This window comes from Amblyomma americanum, chromosome 9 (genome assembly GCF_052857255.1).
Source record: "Amblyomma americanum isolate KBUSLIRL-KWMA chromosome 9, ASM5285725v1, whole genome shotgun sequence".
Lineage (NCBI taxonomy): Eukaryota > Metazoa > Arthropoda > Arachnida > Ixodida > Ixodidae > Amblyomma > Amblyomma americanum.
In genome coordinates this window covers 140,522,658-140,548,586 of record NC_135505.1, presented here as the reverse complement: position 1 = coordinate 140,548,586, position 25,929 = coordinate 140,522,658, and the positions used below count along the sequence as shown (strand labels likewise).

Here is a 25,929-nt window from a genome sequence, read left to right as displayed (position 1 = left end):
AAAAAAAAATGCACAGGCAGTCAGTGTGATTGATCCATCAGAGTATTAGTGTTTATCGAGATGGAGTAGCCACTGCTGCTGACGGGTTCAGACTGTGCGAGCAGATGGTGTGATTCAGTCCGTCAATCGCCATGTGACAGGCTGTTCTCCCGTTCCACTCTCCCCACACCACGATTTTGATTGATGAAGAGGTGTCCCTCTCACTACCCATCACCTCCCACACTCTCCTCCTCTTCCCTACCGCACTTTCCCTCTCCCACTTTCCTCTATTCTGAAATTGGAGAGGGGAATTCGTCTCTCCAATTTGCCTCTGCCAACCAAGGCTTCATGTGCCAGCGCCAGACACCTTTAATGCGACAACATCAAGGATCCCGTGTCGCAAAAAAGAAGGGGTCCTCCTTGTTGGCTGTGAGCGGAAAATCCACAGAAAATCCCAAGAAGCAGCCTAGGTGGCAGGTGGGCCTCATAGGTCACGTGACCTTGTGACATCATCACAACCTGCCCATAGGACTGTGAGCAAACTGCCCACCATGGCAGTTAATGATCGGAACCGAAAGGTTGGTCAGGAAGACATTACTTCCACAATCCCCACTGATGGGAGTACCTGCCATCGCAGGGCAGTGGCACATCGCTTAACCACTGCACCACTGCACCAGAAGTGGTATGAGGACCCCCAGGAATCTGAATGTAAAGCAGAAAATGGCCAATTCTGCATATATGGGCATTACCTCATTAAACACTATTGTGTCATACCCTTACAGCGGAGCTTAAGTGTCCCCTCCTGGTTTTTTCAATAATGGACATTGTGATTTTAACAAAAATATTGATGTTCTGCCTTATTTCGCTTAGCAACTGCATGCCATCTAAACACGATTAGGCAAGTGCGAACTTCTTTTAAGCCTTTGTTTTTAAGGTGTTAGTAATGGGAGACAGTGATCTTAGCTATTTCTGCTGTTTCTCAAGAAAATGAAGCAATAATTCTATGAAACTTTTTTTTTTGCCGTTCTGAAACATGCCTGCGATTTTCTTGGTTGGCCATTCGGTTCCCGGGTCTACATAAAACACTTCGTAGTCGATTATAAAAACGACAGAAAATTTACGTTTTCAAAATTGTTTACAGATGTATGGCTGCCTTCAAGAAAGCAGAACCATTGCGATCTTTAGCATCATCTTAACATGATTACATCCACCTCAGGACAGTGACTTCTCCCAATTGCTCTCCAAATATCCCTTCCCTGCGCCGGTCGCGGCGACCCTATTCCAGCAAACTTTCTAACCACACCGCTCCTTGTGACTCTTGGCTGCACACGTTCGCGTTTTTTTCCCCCTTAGAATCCGCTGTTTCTGTAGCAGACCGCTGTCGCCACTTTACATGTTCCTCTTCAGTCATTTTTTACCTCTTATTTTTGCAGGGACTCATATGTTGGACCATTAATTAGTGATCTCAAGCAGTTCAGAGCTCGATGTTTATTTCTATGGTAGGAAACAACTTGAGAAGAACTGCTGTTGGTAGTAATGGGTCATGATCCGTGGCGTCCTGCACTACTGTGGTAATCAGTCGACATTAAACGGAATCTGCTTTTTAACGTTTGCTATATGAAACTAGCCCACCAAGATTCTTGAGCTTATAATTTCATCTTGTGATGACCTTGTTTAAGTGTCAAGAAAACCTTAAACAATGGAGTACTTTTTTGTGGCAGAGGAATTGTGTATGCAGGTCCCGAATGTGGGCAGAACTTCACTGCAAACAAGTTGCATCTGACCATAGGGTTCATGGTATACCTAGTGCTTTTTAGCAGGAACTGGCAGCAAAATTTACAAATAGGGCTTTTGAGTTAAAGGGGTAGTTTCTAGCAATGCAGCTATAGGACACAACTTAAGAAAACAGCATGTTCACAATGGTGAGCCTTGGCCCACGGCGTCCTGTGTTACTCCAACGACGAAACACAACAGTCAACGAAGTCAGCTTTTTAATGTTTGACTATATCAAACAAGTCAAAGACATCAATATTCTTGCGCTTACAATTCTGTCTGGTGGTTATATTTCTGGGGTGGGGGTAAGAAAAGCTTTAACAACTGCCTGCTTTTTCATTGAGGAGGAATTGTGTGTGGCGGCCGGGAATGTGTGCAGCGCTTCACTGCAGACTTGAGTTGTATCCAACTCTAGACATGTTGGCTACCAGCAAAGGCAATTAATGGTGTAGTAATTTCTCATTAGCATCCACCCAACTGCAGCCATGCGGCTACAAAGGAAAGCTATGCAACACTGGAACAACTCTAGGGGTGTGCGAATATTCACAATTTCGAACATGTTATTCGGTTCATATTCGATTCGAAAACCATGCACAATATATCTGCAAAAATATCCAGAAATCGAGTTTAAATTGTCATGAAAGCAGTTCAAAGGCGTCATCTTCGGTTTTTTTCTGTGTCGCTTATCCCGCGGACCGCTCACATTCAGACGCTGCTGTAGCTTGAACCGCATGCGACATTCCCAAGTGGGCTTTCCCACATGCCACAGATGAAAGCAAGATGACTGACTACCCACTTTGAACAATCGCACCGCGAAAGCGTGCGGTGACTTGTTTTATCCTTCCATCGTGTTTCATACTTGACACCCACACCCATGACGCTTGTCTTGTGGCCTTAAACTCTACTGCATGTTGTTGCATATATGCAACATAACCATAAATGGCTCCACGAACAAAAGGAATTTCTATTTGGAGCTTCCTCTGCTCGCTGTTGCATTTCTGCAACATACATTTCAAACGCGCGCCGTCTTATGCTGCCATCTCTACTTCTTCAGAGGAATTATTACCGAACAAACATGGTGGAAACTTGGCGAGCTCACGTGCAGTAACACCGGTAAGTTTACACAATTTTATTCAGTTCTTGAACCAGATGAAGTGCATGAAACTTTTAGGGCTTTGATACTTGTCAATCTTAATGTGTAGAAGCCACGAAACTTTATTTTGGAGCGGTTAGTTTTTGACATGTGAAAGTTGCTATGTTGCGAATATGCAACGTGCACATGGAGTCTCTTCTTGTCAGAACAGGTGATGCATCCTAAAACGTTCTATGGCCGGGCGATTCCTTCGGAAAGCGAAGACAGTGACCTTTCCGGTAGTTACGATGATCCTGAGAGTAAGTTTCTTTCCTAGAGTATGTTTTTTTGTAGAATGCCTGAATTTTTTGGTACGGGTGCTACTGTCGGGGCCAACCACACCCACCCACAGGATGTCGGGCTCGATGAGATAAAATTTCTGGAACAGGCGATTGTTTCAATGCTAATAATTGCATTTATATTTTTCAGGTTGGTCACTGGGTCCTTTGAAGCCAGTAGAGGGAGCATTGCAAGTTTCCCAAATGCACAGCAATCTGTATGAGCTTCTGCTCGAAGCGTACTATGCGTATCTGCCCGACTAACAAGAGCAATTGTTTTCTCTAGTACCACACAGCGAAGTGACGCTTTTGTTGTGTTTGATTCAATACTCAATATTTGTATTTCATTCTCACCGAGCGCAGTATTCATTTTTTGTAATGTGTTCTTTATTTGCATGTTGTTGCAAATATGCAGCATACCTATTTTGGGTCAATAAGAACTGTACGAAACCATTGAACCAATTTTCCATGTGCACACATTGATCCGTTTGGCTGCCTGTCTCTCCTGAAATAATTTCGTGATGAAACAGAAAGTCATGCAGTAAAGGGTTAAAAACTTTTCTAGTGTGAGCTCCGCCGTCTTGCATTCATCAGGTGTGGTATGCTGGAAAGCCCTCTTGCGGAATCGTCCTTTTTCACAATGGCGCAATTCCTCTTTGTGACAGGCGCATGCGACAGATGGCGGCAGCTGTCAAGCACGCAGTTGCCACTTCGTAGGTGCAGCTGGCTCCTTGTGGACAGATCACGCCTGTCTCCCACGTGTGTTTGTTTTCAGTCAACAGCAGACAAATTTTTGCCACTCCGTAGAGGGTGCACATACTATGAAAAAGGCGGCTTACGTATGGAGCTCCTGAAGAGGGGGCCTAGTCGAGGTGTCACCGGCAAAGCAAACAATCATGCGGAAATCCCGCCTGTTGCATTGCAGCCCATCCACATCCGATGTGTGCGGAAAGGAAGGCGTGACAATAGTAGGGCCCTCGCTGGGCCAAGAAATTACTTGGCTGCATAGTTTCGGTTTATAAGCTTCCTTGCTAGCAGTCTACCCAGCTGCGCGCTGCTTTCGGACACCAACTAGCGCGTCACTGGTAATTTTTTTTTTTTAGAAGCAGTCTCGCCTTTTTGACGTCGATGTGTGTTCTTCTCGCTTAGGTCCGCATTGTTCTTCGAGCACGCCAAAACTGTGCACTCGTCACGGGCTGTTCATCTTTTTTGCGATAGAACCCACACACAAAACTTCAGCACATTTTCTGCAGGCTGTTTTTTTTTCTTTAGGTGAGGGGAATTTCATAATTTCACCTTCGGATAACTCTAGAATTTCTTCCGGCCTCTTCAAGTCAGAGAGGTTTTACTACCAATCATGTTATCTTAGCTGTCACTCGTGTTACTTTTCATGGATTTCATTTTAAATCGTTTTGCTTGACATTTAGTTTCATACTGTTATGCTAATCAAGCAGTATACATAACTGTGCATGACATTTTTTATGGTGCTGAGTCAGTGTAGTATTAATTTTGGCTGCAAATACCATACACCGATTTGAAAAAATTGGGGCAATATTTGCCTTATCATTAAAAAAAAAAATCTTTTTTGTGTTGAACACACATTCAGTATATTTCAATATTTGCACACCCCTAATAAACACTAATTGACCTCTGATGTAAAACGTAACACTAATGTAAAATCACTGGCAACTCTATTAATGCTCATATTGCTTAAGTTATGCTGGTTTCAGTACGCTGGCATAAAAATAGCTAAACCCAAGCATAACTAATTTCACCCTTAACTTGCCCATAGTTCCTGCACAACAAAGGCATAGAAAAAAAATTTATTCACAGTATAAAGCTTCACAACGTTATGTACAGTCTGTTTTTGTTAGGTATAACGTGTAAATGGCGTGGTCACTCTAAAAGAAACACATTTCAGGCTAGCGCAAACTTTTTTAATAAAGATGCTTTTATTCATTGGTGAACATTCCCTTAACAACCGGTCCGTGGCACTTTTCTCATCTTTGGTTGTGGCTTGCGCACGAGACCTTGTTCACTATTAATGCAGCAATTCTCTTCATATTTAAAAACTGTATTGCACAATGACAAGTACTACGTACCACTGATATGTGTTGCAGGCGTTGGTTTATTAACAACACCTAGGCTAACACTCGTGCCTCTGGCATGTTATTGTTCGCAAAGATTTGAAATCTCAGCAGCCTGTAGCAAGACAGTCCACACAGAATATGCTGTCACGCAGAAAATACAGTTGTTCAAAAATAACAAATTCATGAACACCGAAGTTGAGTACCTTTGAAAGAGATTTGTAAAAAGGGCTATTAATATAGAAACAGCATACAAAGAAGGAAATATGGAATGCAGGCAGAAAGGAACATAGTAAAGAGTGAAGAAAGCCTTCGCTTCAAAAATTGCTTGTACCGACGACACGGTCTCGACTACTTTCTTCAAAGACGTATTGCACATCATATCTTGCCAAAGGTGTCGCTCAACCGGTTATTATATGCTTCATCAATGCATCAAGTGAGTGATGCTAAAACATACATTCGCTTTACTGTTTCAATCTTCATCCTTGAAATAAGGGTCTCTGTAGAACAAACAATACACACACACATTGTATCTTTATAACAGTGGAAATCGTCACAAAAAAAATATTGAGTGAAAGGCTTCAAAAATTTTTCTTTCTGCTAAAAAAAATTTCTTTGAAGAAGTCTCACTTTCAGAAACCAGTAAAATGCAGATGCTGCATAGAATAAATATGCAGATGGGAAACGTTTGAATACAGGGTGGTAGGGTTTGTTCTCGGGATCTTTCTGGAATGCTTTCAAAAGAAACACTTCACAATATGCTTATCAGTGGCTAAATTTCTTTTTTTTTTTCTTTTGCAGCCTTTATACCTAGAGGTGTTTATGTTACAAAATAATTGCAGGGCCGTCTTTGAGATATGTTACTTCAGTATGCTAATCCAAGATAACTTGTTTTTCTTATATTTGAGTTACTCGCAAGAAAATAGTTCTCCAGTTTTTTTGGCTCGTGATATGTCATAATAAGACCACTAAAGGTGCCTGTCTGTTCATTTCACTTCAGGCAAAACCCAATAGCCTGAGCTTGAAAAAAATTATGAGGCCGCTTGTGGTCTTTTGTTCAGTACTCGTGCTTTGAAAAAGCAAGCAACCTACAACAGACATAACAATGAATTACAACGCTAGCCAGAAAACAGCTGATAAGTTTTAGCTACAAGATGACGGCACAGACCAGTACAGACGTACATTTACAGAAACCATGTGGTCAAGAAATGTTCAATATACAATACCATTCCCTCTACCAAAAAGAAATTATAAAAATTATTCAGTTTATACAACTGGTTTAGGGCTGCAATGACACTTCACAAGACAATGGCAACTGTACTACAAGAAGTAAATTAAGCATGTAAAGCAACCGTGAACACAAGAGAACATCCTGCTTTATAATGTTGATCAGTGGAATGAGAACTGCCACCTGAACTGACACCTAATACAAGACAAAACTATATATATATATATATATATATATATATATATATATATATATATATATATATATATATATGCTAAAAGCTGCAAAAAATGAGTTGCACGCAGTCTTTAAGCAGGCAAAGTTGAAAAGCTACAAGGAAAATAATCTTAACCGGTTGAACAAAATGTCGAAAACTATCAAAGCAATAAATGGCAAGTCCAAGACGGGCAAGCATTTTTCAACTAGAGCAGATCTGCCTCGAAAATGCATTCAAACATCACAAGCACACTGACGCCAGCCAGTGCAGCACAAATAACCAAAGACTGCACTCGCAAACTGTGACGGTAGTGGTAAAAGCAGCAGACAGCAGTCCTAAACCACGACGGCATTAACAGCGGTGTAAGCAAAACTTACATTATTAAATATCCGAAAACATCATTCCATCAACTACATTCAGTTTAAAGAGGGTCTTCCGGAAGTTCATGCCGAAGTGCAGTCACAACAAATAAAAATATCGACCAGAATCGATTTAAGAGGATACGTAGATTCCACCAAGTATTTTTTTTTAAACTGGGACACAGTGTGCCCTCCCAGTTACTGTGCTTCTCTAAAATGTGCACGCAAAAAATACTTCGAATGCTTCATTTTCGCGAGCTCTGGCACAACATCTTGGTTTCGCTATTCAAAATAAGTTGTATTGACTGCTTGTGAAAAGCTATGTGCTCATCGTACAGAAAAAATGGGGCAATTGTTGCCTAATAGGCAAGTGCAGAGCAAAACACTTCCACAGAAGGACAACACCCGCCCTCTTCTGAAAAACTAACCACTTATATCTGTGACACTGTCACTGTTAAGAAATGCAGCTTAAGTACTACAAAAGCAAGTTATTCCCACACTGGCCGAAGACAATATGAAAGTTCACCTCACCGACTTGTTAAACAAAACTTGATTTCAAGTGCAGCTTATTTAGTTGGTAGAACCATATGCGGAACAAGAAAACGGCTAACCTGTCAAGAGTACAGCAACTAGCAGGCAAAAACACTCGCAAACACACAAGAGATCCCGCAAACTGGCAGAAGCTCATAGAACCTCAAGAAGAGTGGTCAGAAGCAGAATTTGTACTTCAGTATGAACTCCTGTTCTCCCATTACTGCTTATTGCTTTTCGGCCAGTGGATTGTTCAAGCAACAAAATTTAGGCTGACGCTTATTTTACAGAACAGACGTCAGTCAGCTAATAACTAAACGAAATATTTCTCCCGTTTGCAACAGTCGCAGCGTATATTCAACAAGCCCCATATACCTGAGACTGAAGATTCACCAGTCAAGACAAGCGGCATTTTGAGAGAAGAATGGCGTAACAAACACGCATTACGAAAGCGGAAAGCGATAAGCATCGACCAGCTATCACAGGTTTTGACAGCTTGGCTATCAATGCCCTCAATGTTTCACACAAGTCCATAACCACCATGCCGGCCATATCAACGGGGAGCTGTCCAAAAGCACCAGTTCCCCTATTCAACGGATATAGCCGCAGAACACACGCGAGTGAAAGATATCTTCCATACTATATTCAACTATGATTTCGCATCAACTGAAGAGGCTGCTGTTGTTTTGCATTGGAAAAGCATGAACTGGCCTCTTCAGTTAGGACAAATGTGTGGTTTGATACGGGAGGGGCCAATGGAAGGGAGTCCCGTAACTTTCGTTCATAACTGTACAGGTGTGAACAGAAGCAAACGGTGCACATCCAATTGTTCCAACAGTGTTAGTGAATTTATGGCATGTTGATGCACCAAGTGCATATCAGCAACTCTGTCGCCAGTGTATGGGCCATGCCTCTCAATCTCGGCACTACAGGGCACAAATGCAGTTGGAACAGCGAGCTCTATACACAGGCTGGCACAATATAAAAGGAAACACCTCATCAATATGCATACAACCAGCAATACTTCCCTTTTATGACAGCCAAGCACACTTTTCAGTGTTTTTCAAGTAGTTTTACCACGAACAAATGAACCTTGCAAGTAGTTTATGTTCTGAACAATCAAACTTTCTGCCCTTTTTGGTATCTCCCAGTAGATATTCTAAGTGCTCAGCATTCATGGAGCCTCTGAGAGCTGCATCTATAGAGGAGACTGCAGGATTGGTGTTAGGGCCAGAATAGAAGTATTTTGCAGATGCCGCAACTAGCTGTCTAAAAAGTATTCTCCTCCTCGCTCGGGACTACCTCTCACCTCATTTCCCCCTTCTAAAGGCTTGCCTCTTCTTCTAACAAAGCTATACCCAAGAACATCCATCGACAAAGTGCTATGCATCTGATGTGCCTTTGGCTGCTCAGCATCTACCAAGGTGTTCCCTTTTATACTGAGAACAACTGTACTCCTTTCCACACCTGAATACTGCCTACTACAGACTTCCGAGGTTGGAGAACCTTTTCAGTTTCTCCGGGAAGTTATCCTTGAAGAGCACAGGGTCCGCCCGGAACTCGACTGTCTTCAACGGCATTCCGCCGAAGGCCCTAGCGAAGACGTTGACACACTCCGACCTGGCTGCCATGTGCTGCAGGTCATTGGAGAGGTTGTCAAGACGGGCACACTCGGGGCATTTGAACTTTTTGCGGGGCGCGACCTTGATGGGGGCCTTGCCCGTGATGTTGGCAACAAGGAAGTTCATGGCGATGTCCTCGCAGTTCATCCGCTCGTCAACCCAGCGCCGGATGTCGGCAGGAAGGCGGTCGAAGTACTCGTGGCTGTAATGCTGCTCAGGCAGAAGAGTCAAAGAAAAAAGACGCTATTATTACTACTATTACTATTGGCACTATTATCACCACCATCACTGTTTCATACTGTATACTTGTTTTCTTTAGCAGTGCAAAATAAGCTATAATGCTAAGCTTTTGGTTGCGTGTCTTCATTGTTGTAATGATGCATAAGACATCAGTTGGTTTGTGGGGTTTAACGTCCCAAAGCAACTCAGGCTATGAGGGACGCCGTAGTGGAGGGCTACGGATAATTCTTCAACATGCACTGATATCGCACAGTCCATGAGCCTCTAGCATTTCGCCTCCATCGAACGTATGTCTTTCGGGTCAGCAGCCAAGCACCATAACCACTGAGCCACTGCGGCGGCGTAAGACATTGGTGAATAATTTGTAGTTGAATTTCTTCTCTCATCTGTTTCAATTTCAAGAGATGAACAATAGCTGTGTCATCAAAGGTTCAGAATAGGTCACGTGAGGCATGAAAAGGCTGCAATATAAAAAGCAAGCCTGCCTCAATAGTCCGAATCATGATGAAAGAGGAAGTATTAATTACACAGCATTTTATTCATGCCTCATATGACCTAATACTGAAGTTCATCAAAGGCATCATTTGGTAATTGAAGCTTAAACCATACCAGCATAAAAGAAGATCTGATTCAATTATTAATTATCAATTATCTACTAGTGGCAGGCCACTATCACAATGTGATCCGTGTATACTTATGTTCTCATCATTATAAAAAATAAAACATGAAACTAAAATTTCATGTCTATACTCCTTTAAGTATTTCAGGCAGACTTTTTTCTTCGCTTCGATTCGCTGTAGCTTTGCCTTTTGTTCAACATGTTCTGCCAGTACTGAGCTGCCACTTATTACAGTTGATGACTGAAAATTCGGACGCCTTATTTTTCCGACATGCTTGATAATTCGGACTCCTTCGCAGCACCGCGACATGGCCCATAGAGCAAATGTACAAGAGCGCCTGAAATTTCGGACGCACCGCAACTGACTGCTCGATTTTTCGGGCCTCGTTTACTCGCCACCAATACCCAAGCTACCATGTAATGTGTACAGTGGAACCTCGTTAATTCAAGCTGCAGGAGAGATTGAAAACTTCATCAAACAAAACGAAACTCTAGCTTAAAAGGAGCCTCTTAACTTGCGATGCTGAAATTCTGTGCGAGTCGGCACATTGCACCCGCGTGGTTTCGAATTCATACTGTTCTTGAATGTCTTCCGCCCCTCGAATTTGAACTGTAGTCAGAGTTCGCGGAACTAATCTGTGCTGAGTCTTTCAACCTGAATACGGCAAGAGGTAGCAGGGAAGCGTGTGAAAGGCGTATAGCCTCACGGAGACAGCGAGCGCGGGAGGAAATGGTGGTGCATTTCAAAGCAAGGTCAGCGTACCTGCGGCAAAATTCCCCGAAACACTGACTCTTCTATAGTAAAACTGTAAACAGCTGGCGTTTAGATGACAGGCAAGATACGCAAGCCACCGCAGAGTGCATATCGCCGGATATGATGGATTTTGGCTCTAGTTGCTAGGCCTAATGACAAAGGCCAACGCCGACGGAGCGCTCGCATTGGCCATTCCTCGGTTCTTATTATTTCGCCATCCTCACGTTCTCGTTCCGGGCCCATCGTACTGCGGGCGCAGCGCAGTTCCCGCAGCGGCATGTTCGCTTCCCCGTTTAGACTTTGTCCCAACACGTGCGTTCATCGGCGACATGCCGAGGGCAGCACAGCCAGGCCGAGCTCGTGAAAGCGGTTGCCGCCCGTCATCCATGCACATGTCGCGCGGCAAAATTTAATCATGAGGAGCTTTAGAATGTGTGCAATACAACTGACCGCTTCCTCCAGCATATTGGTAATAAGCTCATTATTTTTTTTCGGTGAAATCTGATTTTCCGGACTGCCCGATTTTTCTGTCGTTTTCGTAGTCCCTAGAGAGTCCGAAAAATCGGTCGTCGACTCTATATGGTTAAGTGCTGGAACCGCCTGTCTGGCCTATAATAAAACTAGAACATGCATATAAATAAAATACAATCATCATTAAACGCATATCCATTAAATTAAGAACACTGATAGCCGCATCAATGCACAGATGAACAGCACAGCAGGCATACCTTGTGGTAAAACGCTGCACCGGTCAGAACCATGGAGATGTCATTGGTCCACTCTGACTCGTACTTCCACAGGGATGTTGCATTGTCCCATAGATGGACGCGAGACGGAAAACCAACTATCCTGTCTGGGAACTCTCGCCACACCTGTTGTCATTCAGAAATGAAAAATCGCGGACATCAGGTGAACTTAGGTTCATAATGAACAAATAAAATACCTAAGACAGGGCACGGCAGCACACCGAGTCATTTAACAGTTATCAATTCCTGCGTCATTTAAGTCAAATTCCTGACAGCAGCTGACAACTTAAGAACAGTTATCAAATGATGTGAAAATACAGTAAGAGAGACATAAATCCACATCCCAATACACAACTAAGCGGAAGAGAACAGTACAGCAAGGCTTCTTAATTTATAACTACAAATAATCTGCAACAGTCCAGCCTTCATTCTAGTGTTCTTTGCAACTGAAGCAGTAAAGTGCTTTGCAATTGAACAAACTATTAATGCAATGAGTAGAAATGTAGAAATGCAATAACTGCAGAAATCTTAGCATTGGCTTTATGCACAGTAAGCAATAGATTTACCATTAAATCTTGATAATTTTAACCTGAAGGATCCCAAAATTTGTTCAGATCAAACAGTTGGAATTAAGCGAAGCAATTTAACAAACCTCCATGTACCAAACACCTTGATGTATGAAAGTTCTCCATTCCCCCAACGCCATACCCAGTGAAGCGTGTATATTTGAGCGCTCAATGTAACAAAGGTAATAATACAGATGATCGATGTGCGCAAAACATTAGACAAACCACGTACACGAGAGAAACAAAAGGACAACAACTAGGCCCAACAGAAGTGTTATTGAAGTAACAAACGTGTTGCAGCGATTCACCTTCATATAACAAACTTGCTATGCCAACTAGCTGGCGTTGCGTTACTTGAAATTTGGCCAAACCACAAGAAAGCTTCACGATGTCAAAACACAAACTGTCATTAGAAACACGTCAACGAACGTAATGAGCAAACACAGTCAATACAATGCTGTACTCAAGCACTATCACCGCCTCTGTGTGGCAAACACAGTAGCCTCCACAGTTTTCGTTTTTGCAGCATCACATAAAGCGGCAGTTCACGTTTCAAGGTCGTGCAGAATAACTGCATGCAGCGGTGCGTGCTCATCGCTGCTGCTGCTTGGTTGTTCGTGCAATTCTGGCACCAAATGGAGATATGTGGCAGGAGCGGGGACGATGGAGAATGCCAGTAATGCAAGGCGAAGAGCCCATTTGCTAGGGCAACGGTGGCTGAGGCGACTGAGATAGGGGATGTGCAGGAAGGGTTGGCTGCTCCCAACTCTTAATTCTTCCCATACACTCCATATCCCATGCATAACAGCCTGTGGTAGCTGCTGCTGCAGTGACATTATCAACGTGATCGTGAAATGTTTCTCCGCATTTACGACTTCGAGTAACGGGCGCTTACAGGAATCACCTGCGAAAACCTGCATACAGGTAAAAATAGTGCACTTTTCTCAATTCATATCCATGTTTAACTGTTCTCTACTTCTATGGTTTATGAGGCTTTAACGTCCAAAAGCAACTCGGGCTATGAGGGACGCCGTAGTGAAGGGCTCCGAAAATTTCGATGACCCAGGGTTTTTTAAAGTGCACTCACATCGCGCAGTACACGGGACTCTAGAATTTCGCCTCCATCGAAATTCGACTTTTCATTTTCAGAATGGCTTGTGCAGAACACTCTCTGATACTCAGTCCACATTCAAAACGCTAAGACGCTAAGCTGGCACTGCTAAATCAACACCCGCTAACCTCAAAGCCAAACTCCAGCTCGTCCGAAGTGAGCATCAGGATGTCGTCATCGATGGCTAGCACTGCTTCTGTCTCGATGTCCTTGTATGGGTAGAAGCGGTTGCTGAGCTTGTTGGCCTTTGTCCGGATCACCTTTAGTGGCTTGCTCAGCTTGGGCCAGGCAGATGCTGTTTTACCATGAAATCAAAAAGGAAAAACAAATTGAGAACAAAAAAAGTTCAGACTCGTTGCTGCCACAGTGGTCATCATGAAATGATTTTTTGAACGCCTGAAGTTCGGACATCTAGATTATTCGGGACAGCTGCACAGTCAGAAACACTATACAATTAGGTGGAGTCTTGTTTTTTATGGACTCCTAGATTTCTAAAAAATTTTTTTCCATACCTAGTGAAGTTTGAAAAACTAGACAGCAAATGTGCACCAGTGACTCTCAATGATATGGAGACCCTCGAGGTCCTTACAAGCAGTTCAAAGGTCTGCAAATCTTTTCAAATTTCCAGTGAAGCCCCTAACATTTAATTGGCCAGAAATGAAAGTCATGCATGTGAGTTCGACTAAACACATCCTGAACAAATTAAACACAAACGCATGCCACTGGCAGGCCTTGAGGAAGGTACAGATTAATAATGTTTCATACAGCGCAGCTTGGTATATTCCTATTTTTTTCTTGAATACTGTACCAAGCTTTTGAAAGGAGTTCCTGCTCTTACCCTAGCACTGAAATGATAAAAAGTCTTCTGTGAAACATGGTTTCTGTGATGGCTCCAGTTCTAGCATTAATATATAAAATCTCTTTAACTTGAACTTCAAAGGACCGGAAAAAAATGCTTGAATTATCCAAAAGTTCGAAACATCAAATGACCTTGAAAAAGAAAAACCAACCACTTGTATCCAGGTGCATTTTGTGAAAGACTGGACAATTGCTGCTTGCTTCAGACATTAGAACAGAGCGACAATGACTATTTTTAGTAGTGGAGCTCCACAACTACTTCGTTACACACCTCACAAGCAGTAGTTTTGCGTGTGGAGAGGCACATGGCGTGCACGCAGCTTTGGCGCACTGGAAGAACCATGCGAACGGAAGCAACAAGCGGTGTCGAAGCGGCAAAGAAAAAATGCTAGAAAAAAACTAGCAAAATGCGCCAATCAGCGCCCAAAGCGGCGCGCAGCTAGGCTTGGTTGGCTGGCTGATGTGGGCTGCTGCAAAGCTTAGGAAAATCAAACCGAAACTTTCCACTGTGACTTGTCGGGGACGGGGCCTTCTGTTTGCCATCATGCCACCACTGTGCACACGTCGGAGGCGTGCGAGCGATTCTGCAGCAAAAAATTCAGGTTTTAGTCAGGCCGTCTGGACTATCGCTTGCCGTGTCAGTTGCATCTAGACACAGCCCTCACTCGGAATCCCGCAGCGTCCAAATTAGTCAGTGTGTGACGCCCTTGACTTACATAGACGTTTAACAGTACATTTTGCTGGTCTAGTTGGTGGAGCATTGTCTAACAAAAGGTAAAAACAGCGCTGATTTTACACGTGTAAAAACCACACAGAAAGACAGACACCCATCCTGTCAGTCTTGGATCTGGCTTAAACACAGTCACAGGCATTCACGGGGCCAATTTTGAAGCGAACATCAGCCGAGGCCAAGTTCAAACTTACCTGGAGGCGGTGATTTCCTCTGGTTGTTCCAAACGACGACGACCTTGACCAGACTGGGCACCTGGGTGAGTTGCTGCACGACCTTGAACAGGCTGTTCACCCGGTCGTAGGTAAGAACCACAGCTGTGAAGCCGCGGCTCCGTGGAGCCACAAATGGGATGGCAAAAGGTGCTGGTGGCACAAGCTGTTTGGGAAAGGAATACACAGTTTGCATCAGCCAAGCATACAAGGTGTGCCCGGAAATTATTTTAAAAAATTTAGTACATTAAACATTAATTCGAAGTCGTAAGTACGGAGAAAGATTCTAAGGTAATGGAGTATAAAGACAACTGAAGCAATACAGGTATTCTCAATGTACTGACTATGCCCTGTAGAAATTGGGCCTATCTATAGCCTCCTTTATTCTGCAATACAACTAAGCCTTTATTACAGTTATATAAAGGAGTTATAATAAAATCTATATTGTTGAATAATTTTTTCCTCTTCCACAACACCGTGACCCTTGCATTACAATCTTGTTCACACTACATTTCAGTAAGTATATAACTTGTGTCGAGACCCACCCTCGGTATGTCTGGACTTGACTGCAACATTATCACAATGACTTCTAATGGACATATGTGACACTAATCAAGTTTAAGCGAAACGCAAATAAAAATGTGTACAGAAGTATCAATCATGTATGGCAGCTACTAAGTGTAAGCGGAATGCAATCGCAGTTTAAGAAAAAAACGCGCATGAGTTGAACACGTATATGGCAGCATTTAGGTGGAACCCGAGAGCAATCGAAGAAGCGCACAAATGTCGAGCGACAAAGGATGGCATACCCCGGGTGGAAGGTCATTCCAATCTTCATAGCCTTTCGCGACATGCGGGAACAAGCGGTCATTGACGACTTCCAAAGTTGTCATTGTGATCTTCGCCATGTTGCTGAAGTAGCGCTCCCAAAAGAGCAGTGCCTGGGACCTCATCTCTGCCACCCGGGCCTCCGAGAAACCCCTCAGGATTCCAACAACATCCTGCAACTCGTCCTCACGGATTTGCACTGCTGCCCTGTGGGACAAAACGGATTAAGAATAATTGGTTTTTTTTGGGGGGAAAGGAAATGGCGCAGTATCTGTCTCATATATCGTTGGACACCTGAACCGCACCGCAAGGGAAGGGATGAGAAGGAGTGAAAGAAGAGAGGACGAATTAGGTGCCGTAGTGGAGGGCTCCGGAATAATTTCGACCACCTGGGGATCTTTAATGTGCACTGACATCGCACAGCACACGGGCGCCTTAGCGTTTTTCCTCCATAAAAACGCAGCCGCCGCGGTCGGGTTCGAACCCGGGAACTCCGGATCAGTAGTCGAGCGCCCTAACCACTGAGCCACCGCGGCGGGTAAACGGATTAAGAAATACACCCTATCTGATACCCCTATTTTATTTTATTGTCCTTTCATGCACAAGCCTCACAGTTTCAACACTCGCACAACATATGAACAAAGATGCTGTCACCATGATGCGCACTAAGGCTATAAGAAGAGTCGCAGATTGAAGAGATGAAGACTTTAATAACAATCAAATCAAGACACTAGAAAAGAATGAACACCTGCTGAGACAAGACTCAGTTATAGCGAATGCAAAGGCATTGCGAACTCACTTGCATACAGATGCCGCACGGCTGCTGCCTTTGCCTGCGGCCAATATTTACAATGTAGCCTCAACACCTCTTGGTCTTAGAGTGTGAAATGTGTAAAATATGCAAGTTATGCAAGTGCGATAAAAAAAAAAAACGCTTATTGCTCCCTTCCTTGCTAACAGTAACTGATGCAGGTAGTTTAGTGAAAGCACATGCGCCATCATATGGTACAGAAAAATGTTTTGGCAAGTCTTATCAACATACACTAAGCGCATGCCGAACAAATTAATTTGCCGTAAGCAAAGTAGGCAACATCTAAAGAAGATTAAGTTATGCAATAAACTATATATATATATATATATATATATATATATGTATATATATATATATATGTATATATATATATATATATATGTATATATATATATATATATATGTATATATATATATATATATATATATATATATATATATATATATATATATATATATATATATATATATATATATATATATATATATATATATATATATATATATATATATATATATATATATATATATATCATGTGGATGGATATATATATCATGTGTGGATGATATATATATATATATATATATATATATATATATATATATATATATATATATATATATATATATATATATATATATATATATATATATATATATATATATATATATCATCCACACATGATAACCCATACCATCTGCAATGGTGTGCAAGTAGACTTATGAGCAGGCAGTGAATGTGCACACTTGCCTCTTCCAATCAAGCACTTCCGAGAAGGGCAGCACATATTCATCGGCCACCACGATGGGAATGCAGCCAGCCGAAAGGGAGTCGGAAAGCGTCATTTGACCAAGCCTGGCCGCACGAACGACCAAGCAAAATTTTCCCTCCTGAAAAAAGAAAGAAAAAGTACACAGATGTTTCTTTGCAAGCTAACTAAATGTTTTATAACATCCGGTCCAACAGGCCTCTCAGCCAATCAGAAAACAGGTCCTTCAATGCTTCCCAAGTTTCCATCAACATGGCACCACTGACCCAGGGTTCGAGTTCTGCATCCACAAAGGGTGCAGTACTACTAAGAGCAGAAAGTTTCACATCCCCTAGCAACACCCAAGGAGTAAATACGAGCTACACAATGCCACCCAAACTGCCAGTCAATGGCGGCCTTAACCCAAGTTCTTGGCAAGCTACCATGAACTTTTCCTTTCACTATACTTACTGTAAAGGATGCTAACAGCAGCAACAAGACAAAGTTCTTGCATCTCACAGTCACCGTAATTTAATGGAAACAAGACAGTGAACTTTGACAAGGGATCCATATATTCCAGAAAAGGCCGGAGGACACCGTGGGAACTTGATCATGCCTTTCCGCTTCTACATGTTCTTTATAAAATTCAGAAAGGAAGATGAAGCTTCTGGCAATACCAATAACATTAGTGTGAACCACACGAAGGACATGAAAATACATTGCAAGTTGGTCTCGTCACATCGGTTTGAGTATGTTAGCCCAATGCCGTCGGCTAAGCCAACACACTACTATGTTGCGACTGCAAGTCACAGTGCTCACTCCTCACTTTCAAACCACAGCCAGAAGAGCTCACCGTCAAGACCTCCGGGTACTTGTAGTGTCTGTGGCCGTGGCAACGCAACCTGCCACTCGTGCCGTTCCAGGCATGGTGTCCGCAGCTGGTCAGATTGAGCACGTCGTGGTGTGCTGCAGCCAATAGCGCCACCTCAGCACGGAACTCGAAGTGAATGTGTGTCTGGGACGAGATCATCAGCCATGGTCGATCAGGCCTACACAGATGAGTGAGAAAAAGCAAAACGAAGTCAGCAGTGTTAATGAGAATCTTCTTGACACACCCCCTTCCCATTTCCTCAGTCCAAGCTTACCAACAAAAAAAGAGCCTTCCTTCAGAGGTGGTGCTACTCAAAGGTGACCCACCATTACTATCATCATCCAATGCAGGACAAAAGCCTTTACCACTAGTTGCCAACTGACCCGTGTCCTGCATCATCTCCAGCCAACCTATGCCCACAAACTCTCTAAGTTCATCTGTCCACCTGACTCTATGTTGCCTCCTGCTATGCTTTCTTTCTCTTGGAAACCACTCCATTATCTTAAGAAACCAGTGGTGTATTTGCTTTGTACTACATACCCTCCCTGCTCAAGCACAAATCTTGATTTCGGTGAGAATATCATCAAGTGCGGCTAATTCCCTAACCCATCCCGCCCCCTTCTCGTCTTTTGACATTGCTTCCTATCATTTTTCTTTTCATAGCTACTACCTGAAAAAGGTCCTTTAGCTTAGATTCAAAGCGAAATGAAGTAATGATCTGAAATTGAAACTATAAATTCCCGCAGGTTCCTCTTCATACCACACACTGCTTCTGTGAAAAAAACTGCTCACAATGCAGTCTAGACTAAGCTTAAGTGAATAATCAGTCAAATAGTGAAGTAGTCAATAATCAACTTTGCTCCTAACATACCTCCAGTGGGCTATATAGTCATCATGGTACACGCAACTATACTGACAACCATGCGACAACACACACTTAAGTGCAGCAGTCGCAGGCAGGTGGTGATGAAAGGCAATAAATAGGTGCAACTTCCGTGCCTTCACTTCGCACTCAGTATGGCCTATTATCAAAGCAGCAATCCCAACTGCCAACGGTCTTGTAGTTTTGGATCCTGGGGCCGAATTACGGAAAGATCACAATCTCAAAGCAGTCACAAAACGGTCAAAAAGCCCTGCTTCTATTGGTCGTTATATGCTAGCAGACACATCTTACAATCGCAGCGGGGTAACTGATGTGTTTTCGATAGGTTTGTGATTTGATCATTCCGTAATTCAGCCCCTGGCGTGATGCATGCTTCGGAGGTTAGCGGAAGAGCTGGGCATTTGGGAAAGTGACCGCCATCACGAACAAGCCAGGCATACGGTGCGCACTTAAAATTTTTTTTACTGGAACCGATCTGTGTAGAATATTTAAAGGTGACGTTATCTGCCAGTTTATGCCAAGGTGCCCGACGCTTGCCGTGGTCAGAGATTATGCGTGTATGACCTGACAATCTTTTTCTGGCACGTGGAGGTCCATCAACGACGGTAGAAATGAGAATCGGCACGTCGTGCTTGATACCTGTGGCTTAGCTAAACCTGCCTCAGAAACCGCAAATAGGTCGACTTTCCCAATACTGGATGGCCATTTTTGCAAAAAGATAGACAGCTTCAATGCTGTATATGGCTAAGTGTTATACACATATTCGGAGACATATTACCGTATTTACTCGAGCAATTTGTGCAGCTTTTTTTCCTAAAATTAAGGCTTCAAAATGGGGTGCGTAAATTATGCGGAGATTTCGTGAACACGTCCTAAAAAAAACTCTGCAAAGGTCATAACGAGGAATGTATATGGTACATTGCCGCATATGAGTCGACCCCAAAGCTCTCGCCCCTCATTGGCCAAAAAAAAGTTGACTCCAAATGTAAGTTGAAGTATACCTCCTCTAATATTATTATTATTATTATTATTTACAGTACTAACAGCAGTCGTAGTAGTGGTAGCATTGGCAATAATTCGTACATATACACTTTGACAAGCAAGCCCAGCGATATACCTCTTTGCAAGTGATGGATCGAGATGATATCTGGCTGGGTTAAACACAGGAATGCCGACATCGTGGGACCTGCGGAAAGTCCACGAGTCAAATCCGCCGCCAGCAACCAGTGCCTCTGCGGTGTTGACTTCAAGGGATGTTGCATAGCTCGGTGACGTTCCGGGAAGCATGTTGAAGAGCAAATGGTTTGTGCCATTGTTCCAGCTGCACAAAAGGCAACAAGATCAGTCAAACGTCATTTTCCAATGATATACTCACATCTTTTTACTGCAGAATAAACTACGGAGTGAAAAAAATATGGAGAATTCTGTGGCATAAAACGAGTGTTTCACTTTGCAAGAAACAAAATTACTTCTTACTTCATTTTTGACTCCTTAAAAAGCCAAGAAAAAAAAGAAGCTGCAGAGAGTGAAAAATCACATAGTTTCGACCTTTTTCAAGCGAACATGGAAACGAACTGATAAAGTGAAATGTTCGTAAACAATATTGCTGAATAATTTGTTTTAAGAGTACAGTTGACATTCGTTACAATGGATCCAGATAAAACGAACAGCTGGATATTACAGACATTGACTAATTTTGTTTGGCCATCACAAACTTTAAATCCAACATGTTTCTGTTTCAACCGACCCGGTTACAAAAGACCATCGCTTACTTGCAGTGGACTAAATTTGTGGTAAAATTTGCTCCACAACATTTTTTACAATGGATGTTTGTGTTGGGTTGCAACTCGTCACCAAGCAATACTTCACAGTAATGCCCCAATCCATGTCGATATCGGAGCCTCAATAATCAACACCACCAGTAATGTGAACCAAAGCGCTTGAAGCCACCACCTTCCATAGTAGGCAGACAGAGCATTTCCTATCCCTGCCACTCTCGGCTTTGGCACCTACGCATTAGCCGAGCATGGCCGGCAAATCGAGGTCAATCGAAACGAACACCTGCCATTTCCCGTGACGTAACAATAAACGCTTCTTTCCAACTGTCATTCGTACAACGCTGTCGGGAGCAATTAGGGCCTACACCACCGACTTGATCTCTAACTTGACCTCTAATTACCAAGGTTCTCAAGCTACGCTGAACAACATGCAATGCTTACTATGGCAGCGAGTTGAGAATCTGGGAAACAGCATTCAAATTCAGGCCATCCTGGCTGAGCACATCCAATGAGGGAATAAAGAGGCAGGCCTTCGAAGGGTCTGGAGTGTAGAACTTTGACTGATGGATCGTTTCCAAGACTTCCATGAACTCCCGGGAAGGCTGGCGGGCGAGCTGACTCCCATGTTCATCGATGTAGCTGCGACAGGCAAGAACGACAACAGTGTCGCTACACGCATTCCCAAGCAATGTCAAAATGTTGGCTTCACAGCACTGACACATATTACATTACGAATTAAATGAACGTTGAGGACACAGAGAGTTTACCTGACCTGTCAGATTACAGCGTTCCAGTGCTTTAGAGGCTGCTTACTTTGAAAATGGAAGCCATTACAAGCTAGGAAAGGTAAAAAAAATGACGGTCGATTTACATACTTGAGCCAAATACTAATTAGGTGCGGGTCTTGATGCCTGGCTTCTTACAGTTACAGAAGCACTACACAAAGCAAGCCCGCTTCTGACGCACTGTGATATATGGTGTTGCCATAAATCACTCCTAATAATAGCTGCAGTTTAAATACCTTTTTTATTTTTGAATTACCAACAAATGACCCGTAACCTTTTCCTCACAGTATCAGTAAGTCAGAAATTTTGAGAAAAAACATGTTTCAGAGTAAGTAAAAAAATGAAAGGTGCAAGCATCAAAAAATGAAAACTGCACGAGAGCTGTTCAATGCTTACAAGGAGGAGGCTGTGTATGAAAAAGGAGAGAAACAGAAAAAGAGGGAAGGAAGAAAACATGATGCATTTTACAAAGTCATCAAACAACATTTCAGCACGCAGTAAAAAAATTTTACATGATGCTATTTGCATTCAAACCAGCCTATACGCATTCTAGGCACCTTAATGAACGGTATGAGAGTTTTTAATTCGTTTGGCCATTAAATTAGGCTTTAACTATCCTTAACATACAAACTCTTGTTTAAACAAAAGTTCTGAGTACTTTAAAAAATTTTGCTTTTAACACCTTGCACAGCTTCAGTACTAGCACACCAATGTTTGAAAATACCCTAAATACATTCAGCACGCATAGTTTATCTGGTCTGAAGTTAAGCATCATTACTGTTAGCAGTATAGCATGGAATATGCTAACAAAAAATGTGCATGCTAAGCATCCACACACAATGTTGAAACAGTAAGCATCCACCCAGCTTCACTAGAAAGAAATCAAAGCAGTCAGTGGCACTAATTATAACATTGGAGAGTTTTAGCTTTATGAGAACATGTTACCGATGAGTCTGGTAGCACACCATGACTATGCCATAATGAGTCGATATACAATGTGCAGTTTGGCCCATAGAAACAACTCGACGCATTCTTCCCCTAATTCTTACAGGATGCTGCCCCATTGTCAATATATTTAACACTTTCCTAACATTGTATCAAGTGGACACCCCCTAAAAACCTCTTGCAGTGAACACCCTGTGGCAGCATTTGGTCACGAAGACCTTCGCAGAAATAATACTAAAGCAAAACTTCGGACAGTACACAAAGCTGATGCACAGTCACTAATCAGGTCCAGTAGCCTTCCTTGACTGCCATTAAATGTAGCTTCAAGAGATGCCACAACTAGAGCTGTCCCTTTTGACTACATCTTATAAAATAGTATTAAACTAACAATACTATCAGAGCATGCCTATAGATACAAGCTGACATCAACAGAGAATGAGTGCATAACTAGAATTTTGTTTATTCAATTTTAAAATAGCAAAAAGACGACTAGCTAGAGGTAACATTAGTTAGTTGGAACTGCAATGGCAATCATGATGAAAGTCGATCATAATACAATAGACAGCAGCTTTCTCAAACTTTCTGCACTAGTTTAATTTAATTATCAAATATTCCTCTGAAATTTCTGTAATCTTCGCTTGCACATCAATAAAGTGGTAGCTAAAAAATAAAAAAAACACAACTTGGTGAGCACATCTGAAATCTGATTTGTAAATACTCTTCACAACATAAAGTGCTCATACTACAGGCTTTCTTTTTTAAAGCTCTCTAGCCCACATACACAATGCACACAATTCAGCTGCTTGAACAAGCTCTGCTTCTGGCATAAGGTTTTATTTATTTAGTTATTTAAAATGCATCACATGTCCTAATTATGCAGCATTGAGTAGGTGGCGCTACAACTGCATAAAAGACAACTGATCAGTCAAAACATTTCGTAAAAGACGAATAGCAACAAGACAAAGCACGAACACACACAACATATATGTTTTGTCATCACATCTACTTCAACATTATCTGTCATTCTCACACTTACTTGACTAATGGGTAGATGTACACCGTAATGTGATCGTGCTTGTGCCCACATCGGTAGACATCAAAGCATGTGTAGTACGAACAGGACTCGATCCTCGCATCCGCCAAAGGGCTGTTTGATGGCACTATGACATCGAATGAGGACTCCAGAAATTGAGGCACAAACTCAGTTTCCACTCCGCGCCTTTCAAGAGGCGCGAACAGCCACAGGGCACATCCAATAAGGGCAATGGCTGTCAAGACATAACAGGCCACCGAACCCACACTGCAGGCCTTCCATGATGGGCTTGCACTCTTCATCGTGGTGTTCGGATGGTCCTGTGACCCTGTGACAGATGAAAAAAAAAAGAAAACAATAGATGAAAAGGGTTACCCTCATGGCCTTAGTTCATCTCTTAAACTTGTAACACAGAGAAGTGATGCAAGGAACTGTTTGGTTTATGGTTGATGGTGGTTTAACATCCCAAAGTGACTCGGGCTATGAGGGATGTCGTAGTGATGGGCTCCGGAAATTTTGACCACCTGGGGTTCTTTAACGCGCACTGACATTGCACAGTACGCGGGCCTCTAGAATTTCGCTTCCATAGAAATTCGACCGCCACAGCCGGGATTGAACCCGCGTCTTTCGGGTCAGCAGCCGAGCGCCATAACCACTGAGCCACCGTGGCTTGCAAGGAAATATGTACGCTCAAAAGATAATGAACCGATTTCACTAAAATTTTCGTAGGATGCCAGTAGTTGTAATCCTTAGCACCTGTACTGTCAGAGGCCAAGTGGCTTCAGAATAATTTTTCAAGCCAGTTTCCATGCTCTCCCAACCAAAGAGTGCATTAATCTGCAATAAATTCATCCCCTAGCTATTCGGATGGTTGTCACCGTCAGTTTGAGCACTCCTGCATCATTAGCAACTATGAAGGAGTATGCGCAAAATATCTGAGGAATTGAAGGTCCAAAGAGAAGCCATGCGCATGAGTGCACCATGCTGAGTGGTCAGCATGGCACATATGTGTGTGTCCTTACAATATCGCGAGAGAAAGAAATAGGCGTGCTGAAAAATGAGACGAAAGTAAGTGAATGTGCTCCCAGATGGGCATAATGGCAGTTGCAAATTACCTTGGTCAGCGTCTTTACGGTTGGTTTGTGAAACTTTCATAAAAGAAAAGTTGAAAAGATGGAACAGCTAGATGCATAAAGAACAAAACAGTGAAATATTGAAATAAATAATTGATAATGGTGCTACGACGAGTATGTGCTTTGTACCTTTTGCGTTTGGTCTCAATGTCTGCCATTTAGTCAGCACCTGTCAGAAGCTACAAGCGTGCTGTCGTCAGCCCTTACTCACAGAGCCTGCTAACCTAACTACAGGCTTTGTTTGTTTTCTTGCCAGTATTACTAAGCTATCTGTACGCCTTTCAAACACGTTTCGATAAATGCGATCAATTTCTCCAGCGCACAGCACTGAGGCATTCGTCACAGTCAAGGCACTGCTTCGGGGTGCGAAGATCCAGACCACCAGTTATAAGAGGTTTCCTCGCTACGGCACTTTAACATAATAAATAGAAAACCGCACCCTGCTCATGCTACACCATCAGGAGTTTGCTATGGCATCGAACACATTTCTTCTCAAGTCCCGTGCTCGGCTAAATATACGACATTTGCAAGCAGATCATGGAAGTAAAGCATGGCATTTCACTCACGTTCTTTCGTTCCTCACCCCCGCGCGCGGATTAGTTAAAGGTGCCGACGCCCAATGTAACACAAAGACGCTCGATCCATCAATCAAACCTGACATCCCATCGCATGCGACACTTCAGCTGTATTAAGCGACTGCAGAGTTTGCGGGAAGTTGCGGCATACTCTCTATCTCGTACCACAGACCACACGGAACACCTTCAGCGCCGCTCATGACTCAAAGTTCACGGGGCTTTTGAAGTTTCGGTTTATGTGACCACCTGATTGAGACAGGCCCGCGCGAATGCACAATTTCAAGCGCTCCGATCTTGAGGAACTCTGATGCGAGCGCTAAGTTTCTGTGTTACTAGCCTCCCGACGTGCCCAGCTTCGAGTACGCGGAGCAAAATATTGACGAACTCACCGTCATTGAGTCAATGTAGTAGATTCATGAGCCATAAGCTGGCCCGATCGCAGAGTACGTCCATGAACTTCAAATGGCCGACGTACTGATTCAGGCGTACTTCGCTT

The 25,929-nt window shown here is 42.9% G+C and overlaps 1 protein-coding gene across 1 annotated transcript; it reads right to left on the bottom strand.

Annotated features, from left to right (window-relative positions):
• Positions 1–5,092: 5,092 nt before the first annotated feature.
• Positions 5,093–25,901, bottom strand: sotv (exostosin glycosyltransferase sotv). Its single transcript, XM_077637763.1, has 11 exons — positions 25,823–25,901; positions 23,729–24,053; positions 21,404–21,601; positions 20,302–20,505; positions 18,284–18,479; positions 17,433–17,572; positions 15,852–16,077; positions 15,025–15,208; positions 13,371–13,537; positions 11,548–11,691; positions 5,093–9,416 (listed from the first exon to the last, which is right to left on the bottom strand). The coding sequence occupies exons 2-11, from the start codon at positions 24,025–24,027 to the stop codon at positions 9,066–9,068; spliced, it is 2,109 nt and encodes a 702-aa protein (XP_077493889.1). The 5' UTR covers positions 24,028–24,053; positions 25,823–25,901; the 3' UTR covers positions 5,093–9,065.
• Positions 25,902–25,929: the final 28 nt, after the last annotated feature.

What these genes read in the sequence shown, in the direction of transcription:
- sotv (XM_077637763.1), bottom strand. Translation starts at nt 24,027, where the DNA reads ATGAAGAGTGCAAGCCCATCATGGAAGGCCTGCAGTGTGGGTTCGGTG. An exon ending in GATCCATCACTTGCAAAGAG is followed by an intron (nt 18,480 to 20,301) that starts GTATATCGCTGG and finishes TCATCTGTGTAG; the next exon opens with GCCTGATCGACCATGGCTGA. An exon ending in GGAATGACCTTCCACCCGGG is followed by an intron (nt 15,209 to 15,851) that starts GTATGCCATCCT and finishes TTTCCCAAACAG; the next exon opens with CTTGTGCCACCAGCACCTTT.